The 21442-nt window shown below is 42.4% G+C and overlaps 3 protein-coding genes across 9 annotated transcripts; 1 reads left to right on the top strand and 2 right to left on the bottom strand.

Moving 5' to 3' along the window:
- Nucleotides 1-1706: 1706 nt before the first annotated feature.
- LOC143213970 (putative tRNA (uracil-O(2)-)-methyltransferase) lies at nucleotides 1707-4190 on the top strand. Its single transcript, XM_076434394.1, has 4 exons — nucleotides 1707-1898; nucleotides 2013-2105; nucleotides 2186-3202; nucleotides 3282-4190. The coding sequence occupies exons 3-4, from the start codon at nucleotides 2258-2260 to the stop codon at nucleotides 4188-4190; spliced, it is 1854 nt and encodes a 617-aa protein (XP_076290509.1). The 5' UTR covers nucleotides 1707-1898; nucleotides 2013-2105; nucleotides 2186-2257.
- Nucleotides 4191-4231: 41 nt separating this feature from the next.
- Nucleotides 4232-13993, bottom strand: LOC143213960 (uncharacterized). Of its 4 annotated transcripts, XM_076434367.1 has the most exons (24): nucleotides 13052-13993; nucleotides 12867-12979; nucleotides 12534-12788; nucleotides 12291-12425; nucleotides 12020-12184; nucleotides 11827-11958; nucleotides 11628-11771; nucleotides 11430-11547; nucleotides 10995-11137; nucleotides 10582-10904; nucleotides 10372-10507; nucleotides 10174-10313; nucleotides 10075-10101; nucleotides 9634-10044; nucleotides 9268-9502; nucleotides 8789-9167; nucleotides 8535-8647; nucleotides 8190-8453; nucleotides 7799-8088; nucleotides 6855-7029; nucleotides 6678-6790; nucleotides 6364-6607; nucleotides 6012-6291; nucleotides 4232-5944 (listed from the first exon to the last, which is right to left on the bottom strand). In XM_076434367.1, the coding sequence occupies exons 1-24, from the start codon at nucleotides 13152-13154 to the stop codon at nucleotides 4767-4769; spliced, it is 5616 nt and encodes a 1871-aa protein (XP_076290482.1). In that variant the 5' UTR covers nucleotides 13155-13993; the 3' UTR covers nucleotides 4232-4766. The 4 variants fall into 4 exon arrangements, with proteins under 4 accessions (XP_076290482.1, XP_076290483.1, XP_076290481.1 ...); XM_076434368.1 differs by having other exon boundaries at nucleotides 8861-9167; nucleotides 9634-10101; XM_076434366.1 differs by having other exon boundaries at nucleotides 9634-10101; nucleotides 12867-12976.
- A 341-nt stretch (nucleotides 13994-14334) lies between these two features.
- LOC143213962 (mutS protein homolog 4) lies at nucleotides 14335-21367 on the bottom strand. 4 transcript variants are annotated; one of them, XM_076434377.1, is made up of 16 exons: nucleotides 20754-21367; nucleotides 19827-19986; nucleotides 19642-19712; nucleotides 19370-19518; nucleotides 18601-18794; nucleotides 18397-18518; nucleotides 18111-18328; nucleotides 17851-18048; nucleotides 17589-17775; nucleotides 17370-17503; nucleotides 17168-17271; nucleotides 16876-17095; nucleotides 16577-16792; nucleotides 16276-16484; nucleotides 15381-15579; nucleotides 14335-15286 (listed from the first exon to the last, which is right to left on the bottom strand). In XM_076434377.1, exons 1-16 carry the CDS (start codon nucleotides 20860-20862, stop codon nucleotides 14444-14446), a joined length of 3333 nt encoding a protein of 1110 aa, XP_076290492.1. In that variant the 5' UTR covers nucleotides 20863-21367; the 3' UTR covers nucleotides 14335-14443. The 4 variants fall into 4 exon arrangements, with proteins under 4 accessions (XP_076290492.1, XP_076290494.1, XP_076290493.1 ...); XM_076434380.1 differs by having other exon boundaries at nucleotides 15142-15286; nucleotides 15407-15579; XM_076434379.1 differs by lacking the exon at nucleotides 16276-16484 and having other exon boundaries at nucleotides 16722-16792.
- Nucleotides 21368-21442: the final 75 nt, after the last annotated feature.

The raw sequence follows: 21442 nt of genomic DNA, 5'->3' as shown, positions 1-21442 counted from the left end.
GACCTTGACATTCAAGAACAAAGTTAATTTTCCACTCATTTCTAATTCATATTATTTCTATACACCCTGTACAATCTCGTTCTGTCTTCCACCTTCGTGTATCATGAATCGCATGTATTCGTTTTTTTTCGTCGACGCGCGCGCTTGCAAATTATGCACGTCCACACCTATAAAACCATTAAAATGACAGTCAGGCGGTGTAGTATTTTTTAGAGAAAGTTTGTAGTTTACAGCTGTACTAAGTACAGACATCTATTACTACAGCACAGCTTTCGTCGATTTCTTATAAATTTTTCAATCTGCAACGAAATTGTTCAATGTCTTAGCGAAAAACTCTACAGTTTTTATAGCAGCTAAATATTTATAAAAGTATTCTGAAACGAGATCTTTTTTAGAATACTTTTTCAAACATTTAGAAGCAACAAGTTCAATAATAATTGCTATTAATAAGATTCAGAGCTAGATGCTTGAATTATGGATATGTACGAGATTTACATGAAATAACTTCCGCGTGTCCAAAAAAGTCACTGTCGCTATGAAGTGTCTGAACTGGCTTGTTGTTGAGTCATACTACTGAATTTCGTGCCACCTCCTACGATATCATGTTCTCCTAATACAAAACTCGATTTTCGAGATTTTCGAAAAATTTCGCCAATTTTGGACCGTCTGACTTGTCGTTGACTCGCACTACTGAATTTTCGAAAATTTTCGGCCGTCTGACTTATCGTTGACTTGTACAGTAGTAAAATCAAATTCAGTAGAATTTTCGAAAAATTTTCGGCACTTTTTCGGAAATTCAGTAGTACAAGTCAACGATAAGCCAGACGGCTGAAAATTTTCGAAAATTCAGTAGCGCGAGTCATCGGCAAGCCAGACGGTCGAAAATTGGCGAAAATTTTCGAAAATCTCGAAAATCGAGTTTTGTATTAGGAGAACATGATAGCGAAGGAGGTGGCACGAATTTCAGTAGCGCAACTCAACGACAAGTCAGACGGTCGAAAATTTTCGAAAATTCAGTAGTGCTAGTCAACGACAAGCCAGACCGTCGAAAATTGGCGAAAATTTTAGAAAGTCTCGAAAATTGAGTGTATTAGGAGAACATGATATCGCAGGAGGTGCCACGAAATTCAGTAGTGCAAGTCAACGACAAGTTGCTTGTTCGGGAGACATTGGTGGTTCAATATGTAAATATATATACGCAGATATACTCTTTGTTATTACATTGTCTTTATTAATCATTGCAGATTCATACATAAAATGTTTGTATTGTACGTGTACATAAATTATATTCTAAACATTTATAACAAAAATGTTGACTATTTAGATCGGAGAGATTCGGCACACGTCAGACTTCTTGTGTAATACTGCAGCACAGGAGGTACAGACAATTATATTAGATAATCACTAATTTTGTCGACTAACAGTTTTGGAATGCGGTGAGACAATCCCCAAGTTGCTAATCGCGTCGAAGTAGTCTGCGATACATCTGACATTTTTCAGAGTACATATCTCACATCTCACCTTTACCGTGATCAAGGCTAATCTTGTTTATCTCACCACGAAACATATACAATATATATAGAATTTCCTCTCTGGTATAGATCTGGTGTTTTCTTTTTTCGTATTTTCAGTTTTCGCCGTGAAATAGCGCCAACAATTTATGTGTTTCAGGATCAGGAATAACGAATAACGTGCGAATAACGGAATAACTTTCTGTGGAAATGGCTAGTGCAAAGTTACGCGAAGCTGCTCTTGGTTCTCCGAAGTTGCTTTATAAATTTTTGCTGCGAGAATGTGAAAGATTACCTAAGGAAGCGCAGCAATTTTATAAACATTCAGTGAAGCAGGTGAATTTCTGGCTTTTGAATTGGTCGTAGTAGGAAACGTGTATAACCAATGTAAATAAGTATTTTCATTCGTCTAACAGTCTAACCTAAAACACTATGTTCAACCTCGTTTTCGGTTAAACAGTTTTCACGTATATTACATGCATTTATTTATTTATCATTTAGAGTTTCAAACAGCACGTTGTCGAACCAGACAAGGAACGTGTACAACAAATAATGAGAAAAGCGGTACAAGACGCAGAATGGATTATCAACAAGGTATATATTTTCTATGCGTATTTAAATAGCAACATTATTTTTCAGTACATTGTAATGCTTAACTTTTATCTACTTTGTAGTATGCTAAAACGAAAGCCACGGAAAAGCCTAAACAAAAATAAAGAAGATAGTTAAGAAGAAGATAGTTCAGAATGGAATTTACAACATTGACACGTTTGGAAACTAATTTCGCCGACTCGCAGTTTTGGAAAGCGATCGATATTTGGTGCGACAATCCCCAAGTTGCTAATCGCAGGCTATTAACATGCGTCGAAATACTAAGCGTTGAAGTAGTCTGCGATATATCTGACATTTTTCAGAGTATTTCATCTTTGGACCTTTCTCGCGTGACCGTATCGCCCAACGAGGATGATATAGACATAAAAAAGTTATCGGAGGCGCTATGTATCACGGATAAGGTTTCCGCTGTCACATCCGAGAGTAAAACTGTTTTATATGTACGAAAACAATTGCCTCGCATACCAAATGTATTTTCCTCTGGTATAGAGTTTTCATTATTGGAGAAACAAGAGAATCGAGTAATAAATGTCCACAAATCGTTTTTCACGGAGAAGAGGTCTCTCGGTCCTATGAGAGCGTATACAATACAACAAAGAAAAGACGGTTACACTAGCATAAGCGTGCATCGGTTGGGAAACACTACACCCGATCCTAGTATAGAATGGTTGGAAAAAAAGCTTTTCCCGTGTCTGTTGAAATGGATGAGAAGTGCACAGCGCCACAAAACCGTGACAGCGCGTTTACCATCGTTGAGTCTCGTGTCAGCGGAGAAATATGCGAAACTGTATTGGGAACTGAAAGAAAAATACAGCGCGAAACTAATAGAGAATTGGCCGGAAAATACAGATCCGATGAAATTTGTTTACGAAGACATCGCTATTGCTACTTACCTGTTATTAATATGGGAGAAGGAGAGATTGGAAAGAGGAACCAGAGAGTTGCAATCTTTCTTGGATTTGGGCTGTGGAAATGGTTTGCTCGTGCATATCTTATTCAGTGAGGGTCATCGTGGTTTAGGAATTGATTTGCGCAGAAGGAAAGTTTGGGACTTGTATCCGCTTGAAACGCCGTTGCAGGTAACGTATTTGTTGATTTTCAAGAAAACGTTTCATCTAAACGCTCGGAACTCGGAACGATGATAGTATTATTTCATAGGTTCGCACCATCATTCCATCTTCCGCAACAGTGTATCCAGACTACGACTGGATAATAGGCAACCATTCGGACGAATTAACACCGTGGATTCCAGTGATCGCCGCCCGCAGTTCCGCGGATTGTCGTTTCTTTCTGTTGCCATGTTGTCCGTACGAACTCGACGGTTCCAAGTATCAGAGGTACTCTGCTGCGAAGAGTCAGTACTCGGAGTACATAGATTACATAAAAAACGTATGCTTCGAATGTGGCTTTAATACGTATGTCGACAAATTAAGAATACCATCGACGAAACGAATCTGTTTAATCGGATGGGGAAAAAGACGCGACGTCGACCTAGAAACGAGAGAGCATCGTATCGAAGAGATGATCGGTGCGAAAGCTACACTGATTCGACAAGAGAACGAGAACACGAGCATCGACGCAGTTGCGGGCGAAGAAGCGTTTCGCGTAAACGGATGGATTTGTAATTTTAAACCGAGAGACACGGTGGAAAAAGTGCGAAACTGTACGCAACTGGAGAAAACGTTGATCACGGGCATTGTCGACACCGTAGCGAATCAATTGCTCTCAAATGGTCGCGTGATATCTCTCGACGGGTCAATCGAAAAGATTTGGAACGCCGGTCGATGTCTCGAATTGAAGTATCTCGCCGAATCAATTCCACGCGAGAACTTGATACGGTTACGGAAAGAATGTGGAGGCCTTCAAACCTTACTGAAAAATCACAGCCACGTGTTCCGGGTTACACAAGGGAAAGTTCAGTTTCGAATACCGGGTGAACAAATGCAAGAAAAGTCGAAGAGAAGAAGGAGAGCATCGGTGAGAAGAAAAGTGAAGCCGTGCTGGTTTCACGAACATCATCCGAACGGCTGTCCCACAACCGAGGCCAACTGTAATTACAAACATTAACACAGTTCGCCGTGCTAGTCAAAACTCAATACTTCGCTTCGTTTCAAACGCATATACCACACGATAGGAATCTATATTTATTTTTGTATAAATACGAACGTGTGTATATTCTGTACATAGAAAACGTCTTTATCTCGTGAAAATATAATCGATCAACCAATGACACAATGTCGTTTTACGTCTTCCTCGTACCTTTTGTAGTCTATACCAGTGTTTCCCAGAGTTTTAACATCTGTGCACCCCTTCCGTTAAGAAAAATCGGTAACACTTTAAGTAGCAGGCGTGTACGTCCTTTGAACTAGTCAACAGGAGACTCAGGGGTACGCGACCACACTTTGGGAAACACTGGTCTATACTATACACTATAGGAACAACGATACGAGCATTATTGTCTCTATAGCTGATTTCGCAAATCAAACTTTTTCCCACTTTCTTCAATGAGTTGTCTTCCCGGGGAAGAAACAATAATAATAGCAACAACGATCATGATCATGATGATGATGAAAGAATAATAATAATAGAAGAGAGAACAAAAAAGAAAATAAATTATTACGATGATGTTACAACGACGGTGAATTATTTAAGAAATTCAATGAACGACATGTCATCTAAATTCAGACTTTTAACCTCGGTCAAATTTCTCTCCGGAGACTTGCGTTGCAACGACTGTTGATTTTGTTTCGTTTTTTTCGAGTCGACAGTATCGAGCCGATGAGCGCGGTTCATGTGCGTGCGAAGATTGCCTTTTTGTGTGAAAGAATATTCGCAGCGTGGACAAGGATATGGTCGATCGCCTGTATGGTGCTTTTGATGCATCTGTAACGTGGATTTTTGAGCGAACGATTTGACACATAAATCGCATTTGTACGGTCGTTCGCCCGTGTGAATTCGTTTGTGACGTTCGACTTGATACGGTTTCGTGAACGTTTTCCCACAAACGTCGCACTCTTTCTTCGACGGAGTTCCTTTGGTAGAGGGTTTCTCTAGTGTCGGCAAGCACTTCTCAATGGTCGGAACCTTCGCGAACTGTTCTATCCGCGATGGCGCTGCAACGCTGGTTAAAAGACAGTTGTTTGACTGCAATTGATACGGAGACGATAGTTGCGCTTTCAATGCGTTCTCCGCGTGAATCGTTTCTTTAGCAGAAATACTTTGGTCGGTACCGATCTCAGGGGTAATATTGATCATCGATGCACAGACGGAATCGGCGACAGCAGTCGATTGTTGATGCAGTGTATTGCCAGTCGATGCCGGCTGGGTTAACAACGATTCGTCAGTCTGTATGGTAACGAGACCGTTCGCCAGGAGAAAATGTAAGTTGGCCACCAATTGGTTACCGTCGCTTACGGACAGTATCGAATTATTGTTTGGAACGGATCCCTCCGCCTCGAATGTGATTTGGTCGGTTAAACACGAAGCAGTTGTCTCGACGTTAATTGCTTGCAAATTCGAATATTCTCCCTCTGTTGTTTGCGACGTTTGCTCGTAGTGCTGCTGATTATCTTGCTGTTCTTGCTGTTGCTGTTGCGATTCTTGTTCTTCTGCGTAGCTGCACACCTCTTGTCGACCAGTATCGTCGGATTTTTCAATATCTGTCGCCATAGCGACTTCTGCAATGGCAGCAACTTTCAAATGTTTCTGTTTCCTCTTGAAATTACCTTTGTGTTCTCGGGCGTGTTTCAACAAATGTACTTTCCTATGCCCCGAGGTCCGGAATCTCGAATCGCAGATGGAACATTTGAACGGTTTCGAACCTACGTACAAAGCTTGTTGAACAATAAAGCATAGCTATTACATGCAATACTATAGTATAGCGCTCACCTGTATGCAAACGCATGTGTACTTTCAAGCTGCCCTTCGTCGCGAACAAACTGCTACACACGTGACAACGAAACGTCTTTTTGCCGGTATGAACTTTAGTGTGAGAATCCAACGTGCACTTCACGGCGAAACTTTTGCTGCAATAGTCGCACTTGTATGGACGTTCCCCCGTGTGCGTACGGACGTGTCTAACGAGATCGCTTGGTTTACGAAACGTTTTCGGACAATATTTACATTTATTCGTGTACTCCTTTTGTTCCTTTTTCTCCGTTGCTACGTGCTAAAACATATTCATTCGAAAAGAGAAATCGTTACAACGCCGATCGCAATAATGTGTGTATCAACAATTTACCTGTACTCGATCCATCACCTCTCGTTCCGCAACCGTGTCCAACAGAACTCTTTCGGACACGGTTGAATCGGAATCTATTGTGACGTCGTTCAACGACGATTCGTTATTTACCGTTGCCGGTATTTGCGACAAAATTGAAACATCCTTCTCGTTCCACGGGAAGCTCTCATGAACCTTGCTATGCGATCGCGATTGCGTTCTATCACCGAGATATTTTTCGCATGACGAACTACTCTTCCATTGTCTGCGAGAAATGATGACTATCGTTAACACCAATTTCGGTTCGTTCGATCCGATCTAACTCGAGTACTTACTGTTTATTCGTATGTAGTTTCGAGTGTCTGTTTAATCCACCGTTCGTGTAAAATCTTGAAGAGCATTCCGTACACTGATATTCCTTCTTACCGCGATGGATTTTCAAGTGCTCCTTTAATTAAAAAAACCTCCATGTTGATCGATTGTCGTGACGGACTAATTCGCTTTTATCCTACCTTCAACTTGGTTGCCGTAAATCCTTGCTGGCTACACATATGACACTGCAACAAAGACTCCCCCTGTTGCGATTGGTTTGGGTTGATCTCATCGTTTGGGCAAAGAGACGACTCGAACGACAAAGATACTGTCTGGCTCTTAGGCGAAATCTTGGACGTCCTCCGAAACTGTTCCCTGCAAACATTGAAATGATACGATTTTATTTTACCATCGTGTATCGATGTTATGCGCGCATTCGTAGATTATATAGTCTAGAGCAGTGGTCGGCATACTCATTAGTCAAAAGAGCAAAATATTCAGCAGTACGATTTAGATTTCTTTTGAGAGCCGGATAAGCATAGGCCAGCGGCCCCCGCTCCGATTTTCCTGATTCCTGTCTTAAAACATCGTTTTACGTCTAAAAAAACATTGTGTAAAATTTCAAATGTCTACCCCCACCAATAGGGGTGATATTGAGGTAAATTCCCCCGCACTTAAATGCAATTCGCTCTAAAACGAGAAAAGATATCGCGACATGGGATAAACGGCAAACAAAAGATATAGATACACTCTATATTTCAGATTATTTTCAGAATTTTTTGCTAGTTATTTATAGTTGAAAATAATTAATTAATTTGTTTGGGGAATTTTTTTAACTATCTTCCCTTGGGTTGACATCTACCAAAAAATACTAAAATGTTGCTACGACGCTAACCTATTTTGTATAAAAATCTCAGAAGTGTCCGTTTGGTGGAACAGTGTCAAAAAAAATAAAGTATGCCGGCGAACGTTTTCCAAAAAACCTGGAAGTAGAGATTGCTCTTTATTTGAATTTAGCTGTAACACGCTGACTGATTGAAAATTGTATTAAAATGAAATACATTCATTTTAAACACGTCATTTGTGGAAGAGCCGCAGTTTGCCGACCACTGCTCTAGACTCTAGAGAATTTCGGTCAACTTACGTTAAAAACGTTGGATCGTTTACGACTCCATCCGCATTCTTTTCAGTCTCGCGTATTTTCAATTGATCGCTCGTATTTTCTTTTACTGTGAGATTTTGCTCGGAAATTAGCAACACGGTTTGCATGTACCCACTAGCTTGGTGACCGTCGGTCAGATTTTCAGGCGAAACAGCCGAAATGGCAAGTTGATTCGATAAATCTCCTTTCACACTTTGCGGCAATATGCTTGCCATACTCGTCGAATTATTCGTTTCGAGGCCAATATTGTCCAGTGTCATTTCAGCATCCGGCTGAAAGATAAATGTGTCTTCGTTCGCTAACAGTGTTTCTTCTATGTATATACTTTCGTCTACACGTATATTGGAAATTGTATTACATCTGGATAACTAACTTGCAAAGTAATATGATCAATCTCGAACGAGTCCAGCTGCGACGCGAACACTTGCTCTTCAGAGTGTTCCGCGTTGTTACTGTTATTAGAATTGTTGTTACTCGTGTAAATGACATTTAACGCAGGTTGGTGATGCTGCAATTTTGCATTCTGCAATTCACTGGTATCACAGGAATGTTTCGAATGGTCGCTTCCCAAACCAAGGTTCATTCCGATGTTGAAAAGCTGCTGGTTCAATGTCTCTTCGATTTCTTGCATGCTCACCTGCGAATAGAATGCAAATTTAGAACGTTTACAACGAAATAACGGCCATGTAATGCAGTAGAAAAAGAATGAAAAGCATACCGGTGTTAGAGCTTGATCGGTCGAATAAACTGGTAATGTAACCGAACCGCTTTCGTCGATGTGCAACATCTGCGGATTTTCTAGATTTGTCACGGTTATCTCAGTCATATTTTCTGAAAAGCACATTAGAATTTTGTGAGAAAATTTTTGTCGTACGCAGTTCGTCTAATATTCGTACGTCAGATCAAATATACATATATAGTATTCAGTATACACATATTGTATGTGTAGAAAGTGCAAAGCAATACGCGTACGATTAATAGATGTCGAAGTGGCGAAGTTCGTCGATAAAAGTGGCCTTATTTTCTCTTTCGCTTCGATCACACCTTGAAATTGATGCGGGAAAGTATGTGGAAAGGTTGATCCCATTCGTTCTTGGAAAGATAAGTTGACCGAAGACAGCGGATTGTCGGAAAACGTGGAAGTTGTTGCGACAACGGTGCCGGTGCCGGTGCCGGTGCCAGTGTCGGTATCTGCAGACACGTCGAGTGGTACATCGTTAACGTTACCGGAAGGAAAACTGGACGGAGAGCAGCAAGATAGCTCGGTCGTTGTTTCTGGTTTAGAGCTCTCCTTCGCACTCAACCTATTCGTAGTCTGTTCTTGCGATACCAGTTTTTGTTGCTCCAGTTGCTATCGTTTGAGGGGGAAAGAAACGATAATATGTCGATTAATAATTAATTTCGTTACGCTTGCGATGCAACTTCCGCTTGTTACAGTAAACACATCGTACCCGTTGCACCAACTCGTGTTTGTGTATTTTCATATGTTTACGGCAATTCACGTAAGTCTTGAACGTCTTGTGACAATATGGACACATGAACGGTCGTTTGTTACTGTGAGTAACCAAATGTCTTTTCATGCTACTCTGCGTGGAAAATTTTGCGGAACAAATGGAACACCCGTAAGGTCTGGAGTCTTCGTGCGTGTGCAAATGCGATTTCAAAACGCTGTTCGACGTGAATCTCCTGAAACAAGTATGTAAACAGGTAAAGAACTTCTTACGTGGCGGTACGTAAAAGTGACGAAGTAAAATAAAGAACGACAGCTGACATCTCGGGGAAATATTAATGTTTTGTGTGAGTTAGCCAATGCACACCTGTCGCATTTGGAACATCTATAAGGACGTTCTCCGGTGTGTCGTCGATGGTGTTGCTTCAAATGACTGATCTTTCGAAATGCCGCTTCGCACACCCAACATTTATGCGGCCTAGCTGGATCGATCGCAGCATCGTAAACACGTTTTTTCGAAGGTATCTGTACCACGCATATCTTGTTTCCGGAGTCACTGATTACCAACGGCTCCTGCAGTATCACTTGAGACGCGAGGCTCTCCGTTTTCGGAGACATCTTTGACTTGTTTGCTTTAATTTTCTGTCGATTACTGCAACGAGCGATTACGTTAACGGTTGCGTCAATATCGGCATTACCGTTATCGGTGTCGTTATCGTTATCGTTATTATGATCGCGATCGTGATCGTGACCGTGATCATGGCCAGTGCCGTTATCATTATCGTTACCGTTACCAATCGATATGCTAAAACATTCGTCAGAGTTCCCGTGCGATCTACGACAAAAAACATGGCTGTTTAGGATACGATTTCTCCAACTAATAAAATAAAACGTGCAACGGACCCACCTTGTATGAATAACCAAGCTACTGTGGCACGTGAACGTTTTATCGCAAGTACCGCAGGCATATCTCTTGGTACCTGTATGAGTACGCTCGTGCGCTATCATGGTGGACTTTAAAGCGAAAGAACGATAACAGTGCGTGCACTACAAACAGAAAGATACGTCAGTAGTGTTCAAGCATATTTGTTATTCGTGCTCGTACCTTGAATGGTTTTTCCTGCGTATGCACTCGTAAATGGCGTATCAGGTCTGATGGTTTCTTAAACTCTTTATGGCAAAACGTGCACGCGTACCATCTTATGTTCCCTACACACCGTTGCTTTATCGTCAGGTATTTTCTATAATAAGAACGCGCAAAAATATCAATGAAACGAATTCAGAGGTGATATGCGAATGTTGTAGCGTGGATTACCTGGTACCGCTATCCGATGCTCGGTCCAGCAAGGTAACGAAATTTGTCCGTGCATCCAACTTTTTTGCTTCTGATGGATCATCGCACGAACTTTTGTTTCTACTAGGTAACCCGCTATTTTTTAGTGCTTGTTGTAGAATATCTTTCTTGGTAGGGACATTTGCTAATAACCCGGTCTCCTCGAAGTTTTCTGGTTTTCCCTTTTCAACTTCGTCCGTATTCGACTCTAAAGACGCCAGTTGCGTTATAACGTTGTTCACTGTTGCTCGTATGTCCGATTCCATGGTGTCGGCTGATTCGGAGATTCTGACGGTAGCACTGTCCTGAAAATCATATACTTCTGTATCAAATCGTTCCGGCACAATTTACCGTTATACCCAAATAAGTTCGTGCTTTCGTTATTACCGCGTTACCTCGTTCACTCCTGTATGCATACGTTTCATGTGACCGTTCAAGCTGCCAAGCTTCTTGAAAACGCAAGAACAATAGTTGCATCTGTATATAGGCTCTCCCTCTGGCACGTTGTGAACTCTCGTTATATGAGCATTTAAATTGCCTACAAGTACATGTGAAATAGTTACAGTTAGCGCGTTGGGTACCATCAAGATAGTTGTCATTCGAAGCGTTGGTTTTAATTATAATTAGACTGCAAATCTTTATGCAAAATAAAAATGTTCTGCGTTGATTGTGGGGGAAGCAGGAATAAAATAAAAATTGATTTCATCCCTTGATGACTTTGTTACATTAAAAACAACGTTAAAATATTACCCCCAATCAATTTCTTCATAAATTCATAAAGATCCGCAGTCTAATTATAATTATTATCGCGAAATTAGCCATCGTGTTACCTTTCTGACTAAATCTGGCGTTACAGAGCTCGCAAGCATGGGGTCGTATACCGTTGTGCTGCCACGTATGAATTTGTAAAGAACTCTTTTGCGTGAACGCACGGCCGCACACCGTACACTGAGGGATTCAATAGAAATCGAGTAAAAACGATTCGGACTGAATCAAACTATAATTCTGTGGATTTGAAATGAATTTACCTTGAACGGCTTCTCACCCGTATGCACTCGAATGTGACGCATTAATTGGCTTGGCTTTTGGAAGGATTTTAAGCATATCGTACATTTGTATACCGTTTTGTGTTTGGCCCCTCTTTTTGTCTGCTTTACCACCTTTGTCTGCAACTACAAGATAACAACACACTAAAAAATATTACTCAGAACGTCGGCTGCATCTTACCCTGTAATGTTCGCGAATGTGTAGTCGATACAATGCCGGTTGCCTGAACTGCTTATTACACAGTTTACATTTCCTTGCTTCTTCGGTTGTCCACTTTTCTCCGTGAAGTTTCAAATGCGCATCCAATTGAGTCTACAACAACGTAATGTTCATTGTTAAGAAGAATACTTTTCGAGTTTCAATGTGCACTCACTTTGGTCGAGAAAACGTCTTCGCACTCCGTACAAAACAAGTTCTCCTCCTTCTCGTGTAACAGCATATGAGATTTCAAGCTGGCCATTCTTGTAAATTTTTTACCACACTCGGGGCACCTCGGGTCGCCAGAATTATGTGTAGCCATGTGAAGCGTGAAGTTTGTCTGGAAGAACCCCATCGCCGGGCAACGGTTACCACCTTGGTGTATCACGGTCCACCAATAAGTTTACTAAAGAGCGTAACCAAAACGAAAGAGTACTTTTAATTACCGGTACATTGAAAGATGCCGAACATTTTGGACAGCGATGTGGCTTCTCCTCCGCATGATTGTCCATGTGCTTTTTATATGGAGCTTGCTTGGAAAATTCTTGCTGACATATGTCGCATCTCAAGACCTCTTTACCCTGATAATAAAACACTGTGTTAGTCGTTTAATCCTTTCCCTGTATTCTACACGAATACAAAGCGATACAAGCAACAAATCGCGAATAGCATAGATATCGTTGAGTTACTTTCGATGCAACGGCAGAGCTCTTTTTGGGTCTTCCAAGACTATTCGTTCTAGCGATCATGGCAGTCGACTTCCCTTTAACAATTTCGTTGCTCTTCTCTCTCTGCGAAGACTCGTCGTCAAGGAAATCACTAATTGTATCCGAGCCTACTTTGGTTTTGATTTGACTCGGATCATCGGAATCGACTCGGACACATTGCTTGGACAGTTCGAGATCCAAACCTTCGCCGGAGTCCAAACCGATTTGAAGAGGAGACTGAAAAGTATTCCATAGTAATATATAGTATACACAGTTACACGAAAAGTAATACATAGAGAGAAAATATCGACATACTGGATGTAATATCAAACAACCATTCTTGATATCCATCAACGACCCAGCTGTGCCGTTGTGACCAATAAGAGTAACCGGAGTCGCGATAACTTCCAATAGACCGTCTTTGTCTTCTGTAAATATTCTTATTCATAGATTCACTCGCATATAACTATACTCGAGTATTATTGATAGAACTTTCTCACCTGTCACTGCCAGTAGCGTTCTACCATCTTCGGTAGCAACAATATTTATTGGCACTGTCGCGACCGGGTTAGATTCTGTGATTATAGCGTGTCGTGTCAACATTCTCCCCGCAATCGTCACCAAGAAATTTTACGTATTTAAATTGCCGGGACAAGAACAATGATTAATCCTTACGCGCTGAGTATATTTTCCAACTAGTCGTTATCATTTCAGGTTGCCGAAGAGACTTTTTGGCACGACTCGAATATTGTACACTGTATCGAAACATGCATAATTTGATTACGTTTCGAAGAGTTAACCTAAACTCGTACGGAGTAAGAGGTTAAACACGACAAAGATAAAAGTCGTTATTAAATTCCGTCGAAGTCGAAACTCCACTCGAAACGGCCGAGGAAGCTGAATCGGCTAAGAAAGTAGGTAAACGAAAGCGCGAATGGTACTAATACTAGTTAAATAGCACTGGCTGCTAACGACAACATTGACTTGATTATTCGCAATCGCAATGGAAGCAAATGGAAGTACTGTAGACACTGTAGATAATAAGTGGTAGGAGGGGTAGGTCGAATAGTTGATAACGTTAGAGGGTCGGGTCCAAGAAGAACAAGAAACGACGAATTATCACTATGACACACGGTTCAAGAATAATAGGTGGTTCAAGCAGATCCTCTCTGGTTCAAAAGGAATCGTCTCAGGTTGTGACAGTTACGTCTTGTTGTCGCGACTCGACACTGCTCGACACCAGATGACTGATTCGTACTAAAGGCAAAGCGGTCTTTTAAAAAGTGAACATAATATGTAATCCATAATAATCTCTCATAGAGTCAATAGCAGAGATCTGTCAATAGAACGTTTCGTTTCGATATGGTCATCAGTAGACTCCGGATGTTTATGCAAAATAAAAAGTTTGTGCATCAATTACAAGATGCACAAATGATGAACTCCCACTTCCTCCATCGGCCGGGGCGGGACACAGCCGAGAGGCCCACGGGAGGGAGGCTCTGTGTAGGTGACCCGCACGGGGTCCTACTACATAACTATAGTAGGTTGTTGGGGGAGGAGTGAAGCCGAATGGATTATTGATGGGAAGGGAGGGCAATCAGAGTGATTTCGGTTACGAGTCCCTAGCCCCCTCCCTATAAGTTTAGGGAAGCCATCGGGGGGTGGAATACATACCCCGCCCATTCCTCCGAGGGGCGGGGAATCCGTAAGCACCTCGCCAAAAAAAAGGTCCTGAGTCCGGCAACTCAAACGTAAATATAATTACAAATGAGCATGCGCGTAGTGTTTTTTAAAACGATTGCAACGCAACCAAATTTATTCGAGAAGAATAATTTTTAATTAAAAAATAACAATTGTTTAATCAAATTGTAATATCGGTTGGTCTGTCCGATTTACATATGCGACTCGTTGGTAGGAGTAAAGGGTGGAGAATTTTCGCACAATTCTACATCAAAATCAGAATCGGACAAACAATATTCATGGAGATTCGAAAGTCTCGATTCGGACCTGTCCATGACCGGTGAACCGCAAACGGATGTAAAAGACAGCGACAGAGCGGCTTCGTTGATCGAATTGTTGGTTTCTTCGAGGTTGTCGACGAGTCGAGTTTTCAGACTGTCAACCGTGTTCAAATCTCGTATTTTGGCTGGAATATTTGCATGTATCGGTGAGCCAAAGTGCGAGGATTCTATCGCGATCATGTTAAAGGACTGCTGAGTCGACGTGTCGGGATCACGATCACGGTAACGATCAGACCCGCAGAAGGAACTGGAAGTCATCCGAAATTGGATACGCTCGATTGTTTGGCTTCCGCATGATCGAATCGAAACCGCGTCGTTGCAGATCGATTCGTGGTCGCACGTTAGACGATCTAAATGCGAAATCGTATCCGAGTCTAACTCCAAATCTTGGATTTCCTCGAAGTTACTTTTAGTCGTGGAATCGTTTAATCGGCGAGCTTGGTCTCCGACAGTTGTTTCTGCGTAAACTCGATTGCTATTGGAAGTATCGTTGGCATCGTTGACATCATTGGTCGTTCCTTCGACCCTCTGTTCGTTGTTCTCGTTGGCGCCCGGTACTCCAAGATTCCTCATCCGTTCTATATACTCGCCAAGTGTTTCTCTTCGGACAGATTTCCCGTCCTCTCCCTCGAAAAGCTGATACATTTCAGCGACGATACGATAACACGCGCGTTCCCAGTTACTGGACTCCGACGAAGTTCGATTGATGGTAGTCTGTCAGGAAGGAAGATGATAGGCACGATATTTGACGAGAGAACGTACAATACACATTTAGCATGAGAACGGTCGTGAATCGTGCCGTGTGTACCATTTGTTGTTCGAGAGTATAGTTACGCGCTTGTTTCGTGACGGATTTCGGCAGGCCGGACAGTTCTGCTAGAACGATACCGTAATCATCTGTAGACGCCACACCGGGTTTCAGTCGATGAGTATACGTGTACCGGCTAGAATCTTCGCCGTTCGTTGACGCTTCTTGTTCTCGCGTGCTTATCGTTTCGAAGCAATGACTAGAACAATGAAAGATCAGTATATTAGATATTAGACAGTGTACATATAGATATTCTTCACGACGTTCGAATGTACTGATCGTCCATCAGGAGATGACAGTGAGAGACTTGTAGCGACCATGTGATATCCCTACTCCGCGCTACATGTCTTCCGCAAGAGTAGGGTTTCGCAGATCGTCAACGCCCCACTGTGAAATCATTGCTATCGAGTCATTCCATGCCAAATCGATTGCTTTTTGCAGGCACCATCGTCGATTTTGTTCTAAATAAAATATGTTGTAGTCCATGTGAAATTAGGGGGGGTTTAAGTCACATCATTTTGCCGGTTTCGAATTTTTTTAGAAATGGCAGGCCTTCAAAGTTTTCAATTTTTGCCCATTTTGGCGAAAACGGGCCTCACTTACGAATTTTTATCTCAGGAACTGTTTGTCCGATTGAGCATTACATTTTTTTTGTTTCATTCGGTAAGGATTGGGCTATTACAAAATAATTTTTTCAACCTCGAAAATCAACTTTATAATTTAGAAAAATTTAAACAAATTAAATTTTTTGGCATGGAATGACCTGATGGACGATAAGTACATAAATGGGTATATTAGCAAAGACGCCTATCGACATCGGTCTGCTAATACGAATACTCGTTAGAATATTTGTTTGATTGAGAGATTGTAAAACTATCTCGATGCGGAGGCGTACTTGGTTACGTTACAATACAACTCGGCTAGTTTGGTTAAATAGGCGAAATGCGTCGCGACAAATACGAAAGCCGTCGTGTTCAAAAGCCGTTCACATATGGCCCATGCAATCGAAGCACCTTCTTCGATCGCAGTCCCTTTGCACAATTCGTCCCACACAACCAACGAGGTGGGCGTGACGGATCTTAAAATGTACTGTGCTTCTTTCATCTAAAACGTACATTGGAAAGAAATAGATACGATAGATACAGTAAATAGATATAAAGACAGGGTAAGAAAAAGAGAGAGAGAGAGAGACCAACTTCGAGAACAAACGTGGAAGCATTGCAATCTATACCGTCGCGAACTGCTATTTTGCAGAATATTAGATTCGTTAGGCGAAAGACCGCCCGTTTGGCTGGCACGAAGCAACCGATCTGCGCCATTATATGTAATAGAACGACTTGCTTCAGGTAAGTCGATTTGCCGCTCATGTTGGGTCCAGAGATCATATGAAAGTTCCAAGGTGTCGATGCACACTGAAATATGTGCGTATAAAGCAGGATCAAACGAATCGGATCAACAATTGGTAGGTATCTGCTATAAAATGCATTATACATACAACGTTGTTTGGTACAGGATCGTCGAGGCCAAAAGCTTCTAAAATCGGATGCCTCGAATCGAGTAATTCCAGCTTCGATCCAAACATTGGTCTAACATAGGCAAGAAGCGAACTCGTTTGAGCAAGAGAGCTAATTACGTCCAGTTCTGCCGTGTCGGTGTTCAGTTGAAACAGGCAACCGATGTATTCTCGAATACTTTGTAGCAAATCGCAAAGCAACCTGCCGTTGGTACGATACATACAATATAGTACTTGAGTTATGGATTCGTATGCTCTTGGCACCGGTACTTACACGTTGCTCATTAAATGCAATTCATCGGACGCGATCTTGCACTGTTGGCTCAAAGTTGTGAGCGCGCTCGTGGTCATCGTGTAAACGCGTCTGCTCTTCCGCACCTTATTACATATAAACGCAGTTGTAAACGTGATCGCAACCGTAACAAGGTAAAGACGAAGGTGAAGGCGAGGACCAAAGAAGTCAGACATGTACATACCTCGATGAACTCGATTGGCAGTTGAAAGTCGTTCGAGTTTCGCGGAAGAATTGCTTGCACGTGGAAGCCCTGCGTCGCGTTACATCCCAAAGATAGAGGTAATTTGTATCTCGAAGCCAAATTCTCCACCATGGCTGCCGGAAATGAAAAGAAGAGAAGGAATTTAAAACGGTCGACAAAACAGGATCAAAATTCGACTCGTTCGGTGGTTCAACCGACATTTCATATCGTCGATCAGTTCGCAGTACGTTCGCCGTGCTACATCGAGTAAATCGTTGATGCCTGCCTTGATGGCGAAACAGCGTTGCATATTCGACGACGTGTATCCTACCACAAATGTCGCGTCCGGGTGTATCGTGTTGAAAATCCGTTCCCGCATCTGCTGAAATCGAGGATTTCCCAATCTCTAGAAAATTCCCAAGAGATTAAAGTAGCGTAATCGAGCTGGAGCGAGAGCGGAAATCGAAATCAAAAGCGAAACCTTTCGGATCTGTCGAAGGTGGTCTGTCTCCGCCGTCGACAGGGCCTCTTCAAGCTCTGGAACGGTATCCAACATGTTCTTCAACAGTAGCACATAGTTCAAATTATGTTCAGCGCATTGCACGCTGTTTCCGTGAAGAACGGGCGTCGTCGACAAAGCAGCCAGTCTATCCGCGCCGTAAAGTCGACGCACGATCGGCTGTAAACGTAACTCGTAAACCAATACGCAATCACGAAGTTATCGCAGCCTCTGAAGCCTACCTGAAGAACGATTCGCAACGCGCGATTCGACACTAGCTCGGCGACCGAAGATTGTCGGTCAACGATCACCCGTTGTTCGCACGGAGGTTGCAGGATGTTGGCGCGCAACAGTTTTCTACCCATCGGTGTCGAACAATGATCGAGGACTCCCAGCAAGCTGACGTTCCGTTGACCGGATTGCGACTGGACCAACTCCAAACTGCGCGCGCTCTCTAGATCTGCGATTCGAAGCCGATCGAACATCAAGAAACAGTTCGAACGACAAGAGACTGTGATCACGACTCACCAATGCAGGTGGCGTTCGGTGATCCTTGAAACTCGATTCGAATAGATTTCGGAGAATAAACGATGCGCTGGGAATATTCGATGTATTTTAACAGAGCAGCGGCCGCGGCTAACGCGTAGTACCTGCAAAAGGATAAACGATTTCAGTTCGAGAAACCTCGAGAAGCTTTGGAAGAATCAACACCGCAACAACACGCGAAAATACTTGTGCTTGACAAAAAGCTCCACGGACGAGTACTCCCCCGCGCAGAGGGTTCGCACCCGTTCCAAGCCAACCGTGTCGTTGAAGTGTATTCGAGATATCGGTGTCGGCTGGATTTCGGGAAATTTCTCGATAATCGAATGGTAAAGCATATTTCTCCCCGGGACAGGTTCGCACATCGTGTCCGGCATCAGAACCTGCAAGCAGTTCGAGTTCTGCCTCAGTAAGCGATCTGCTCTTGATTTGCTATGCATCTGCCACCAACACTTGTCCACAAATTCCGATCCATCTGTCGTGAATTCCGTGCCAAATCGGGGGCAAAACGAGGGCAGGTCGGTCGCACTAAGAGCGGGCCTAACCTTGCCCTTATCAAAGTCGTTACTGTCACTATTTTAAGATTTGTAAACATTTAAATTATTGAAAATCCATGAAACTTAAAATTAGATAATTTAGAAATGTAAATAAAATTTGGTTTTCCCTCCTGCAGCTAGGTTTACTCTGACTTCGCTCGATATTTACCGACCTGCCCTCTACGCGAATTCCGACCCATCTGTCGCGCCACAGGCTCGAAATTTATAGACAAGGTTTGCCCAGCAAATTCATAGTAAATAGAATCGACTAAATTCTGCTTCAAGCTTCGTCTTGGCAGTAAAATGACCGCCTTTTGCTCGCAAAGTACGATTACAAACATTCGTCAAAATTTACTCGAAGTAGATTTGGATTATTATACAGTTCTGGTCGATTCGACCGGACATTTTAGGAAAACACTTGCTTGTATCGGATCGAACAGGTACAACTTGGTCAATGTGTTCGTGTACGTTTGGATGTCGCTTATCTGACAGAGAATTAAATGAGGACATCGGATATCCAACGCGGCCAGTCCTACTTCGGCCCTTGCATCCCCGCGACCGCCCGTTATGGCTGAAATCGTTGCGCGCGTTCGTTTCATTCTATTCGTTCTATTCATCGATCGTACTATCGAATCATGATAGTCCGAGCTTATTTGTATTTTCGAGTTACTAGAGGACCAAAAAGAATACTCACCGAGCACCACGCCTCCGGATTCGTACGTGCTCGTACCCACTCCCGTGGTGGTCTTTGAACTTCTGGCGGATCTAACGAGACCGAGAGTGCGTTCAACACGCAAGCATATAAGTAAATGTTGTTTAAGCCGTCGACTCGACTCCACTCGATTCAAAATTCAAATTAGAAACCTCGGAACCGCTTACCTTGGGATGTAGTTGCGCGAACAGCCAGCTAACGCAGAAGAAGATGTCGAACCTCGAACTCTGCGTACGTTGCGACCACGGTTCGAGCTTCTCGAGTAATTCGAACTCGTTGGTATCTGTTTCGTTGTTGTTATCCTATTATTTGTATTCGGTCTTGATTCTAGGCAAAAATTAAATATTGAACATAAAATATAAAATATAGCCCAGTCAGCAACATCTGTGTGTGTGTGCTCGAGCAGATTATCACCAAATGTCTGCAATTTGGTGGTCTGTTATTTTGGTGCCAAACCACGCTTGGAGCAGTCTTCGGTCCTTATTTGCTCCGAATCTACCGACCAAAACCTATCAGCAGATACCGAGCCTGATGCAGAAACAGATGGTTCGGTATTTGCCTGCAGAGTTTGGTGGCAAAATTTCGTTATGGAGGACAGCTCGGTCGCACCAAGAGCGGACCTAATTTTGTTCTAATGCCTAAACATTTCGACGAACAGCGCGCCAAACGTAAATCGTCGATTCTCCGTTCGGCGCGCTGTTCGTCGAAATGTTTAGGTCTGTACGAGGCATTTAAATTTCCTTCCCTCTAGGAGGGAAAATCGAATTTTATTTAAATTACTCAATTATAAAATTCTACGTGATTCGTGCATTTTCAATCATTTAAATATTTACAGATCTTAAAATAATGACAGTAACGATTTTGCCCGATATTTATTCTCGGAGCAAGGTTAGGTTCGCTCTTCGTACGACCTCTTAGCTCTCGATAACGAGGCCAGGGTCTGGTATTTCAACCACCAAACTTTTTAAGCGGATTCTGTGTTGGTATTTGCTTATAAAGTTTGGTGCTAAATTCACACCAAATCAGAAGTAGATTGCTTACTGGGTATCGCGTAAGAAAACGAGACAAAATTCGAAAAAAGCCGATACACGTACGATACTTTGTAGTAAAAGGTACGGCAAATGGTTGCTCGCGAGCATTCATTTCGTTCTTCAGTTTCTCCCTCGGTGGTTGAAACAGCTTTTCGGTTTGCATCACGTTCATATTTTTAGGGTAGAGTTTAACGTTTTATCTCGTCACGAAATCGTTCGACGGCTGTGTTCGAAATGGCAAACCTAAAATCAAAGATGGACGTTTCGAACGGGCCGTTGCGAGCTACGTCATCTTTCCGAATTCAAACGAAAAGGCGGGAACTTGGAAATTCGGTTCTATTGGCACAGCGTTTCGTTTCGATTGTTAATATAGAAGTTTTATTTACAAATTCGTAGCACGCGAGTATGCCCTCACGATGCAAGTATTGTTGAATCTTTTAATTAGTCGACTCGCGATACATTCAATAAATAACGTTATCATGGGTGTTACGAACCGGAAATAAATACCACTTAATTGTCGGCTGTTAGCTCTTGCACACATTCATACACGTGATCACGCTACAAAAGAGACATGCGCGGGCAAGCAACAAACTAGCAGTAATTAAGCATGAATTTTCATTCGCACTCGCACTCTCATTCTCGCTCTCACTCTCACTATCACTAGCATTCACATACGCACTCGTATTCGCGCCATACAATTACGAGAAAATTGATCGACCACAATTTTCTCGGTCGACGAGTACGCTGTATTT

Source organism: Lasioglossum baleicum, chromosome 12, assembly GCF_051020765.1.
Source record: "Lasioglossum baleicum chromosome 12, iyLasBale1, whole genome shotgun sequence".
Taxonomy (NCBI): Eukaryota; Metazoa; Arthropoda; class Insecta; order Hymenoptera; family Halictidae; genus Lasioglossum; species Lasioglossum baleicum.
The sequence above is the reverse complement of the archived record's forward strand: the minus strand, read 5'-3'. Positions and strand labels throughout refer to the sequence as shown.

Coding starts and splice junctions, on each gene's coding strand:
- LOC143213970 (XM_076434394.1), top strand. CDS start 2,258: ATGGAATTTACAACATTGACACGTTTGGAAACTAATTTCGCCGACTCG. Junction 3,203..3,281: donor CGCTTGAAACGCCGTTGCAG/GTAACGTATTTG, acceptor ATTATTTCATAG/GTTCGCACCATCATTCCATC.
- LOC143213960 (XM_076434365.1), bottom strand. CDS start 13,154: ATGTTGACACGACACGCTATAATCACAGAATCTAACCCGGTCGCGACA. Junction 11,772..11,826: donor ACATTCGCGAACATTACAGG/GTAAGATGCAGC, acceptor GTTATCTTGTAG/TTGCAGACAAAGGTGGTAAA. Junction 11,548..11,627: donor CGGGTGAGAAGCCGTTCAAG/GTAAATTCATTT, acceptor TGAATCCCTCAG/TGTACGGTGTGCGGCCGTGC.
- LOC143213962 (XM_076434377.1), bottom strand. CDS start 20,862: ATGAACGTGATGCAAACCGAAAAGCTGTTTCAACCACCGAGGGAGAAA. Junction 19,987..20,753: donor ACCTTTTACTACAAAGTATC/GTACGTGTATCG, acceptor ATTTTTGCCTAG/AATCAAGACCGAATACAAAT. Junction 16,485..16,576: donor CTTCCACGTTTGTTCTCGAA/GTTGGTCTCTCT, acceptor TGTACGTTTTAG/ATGAAAGAAGCACAGTACAT.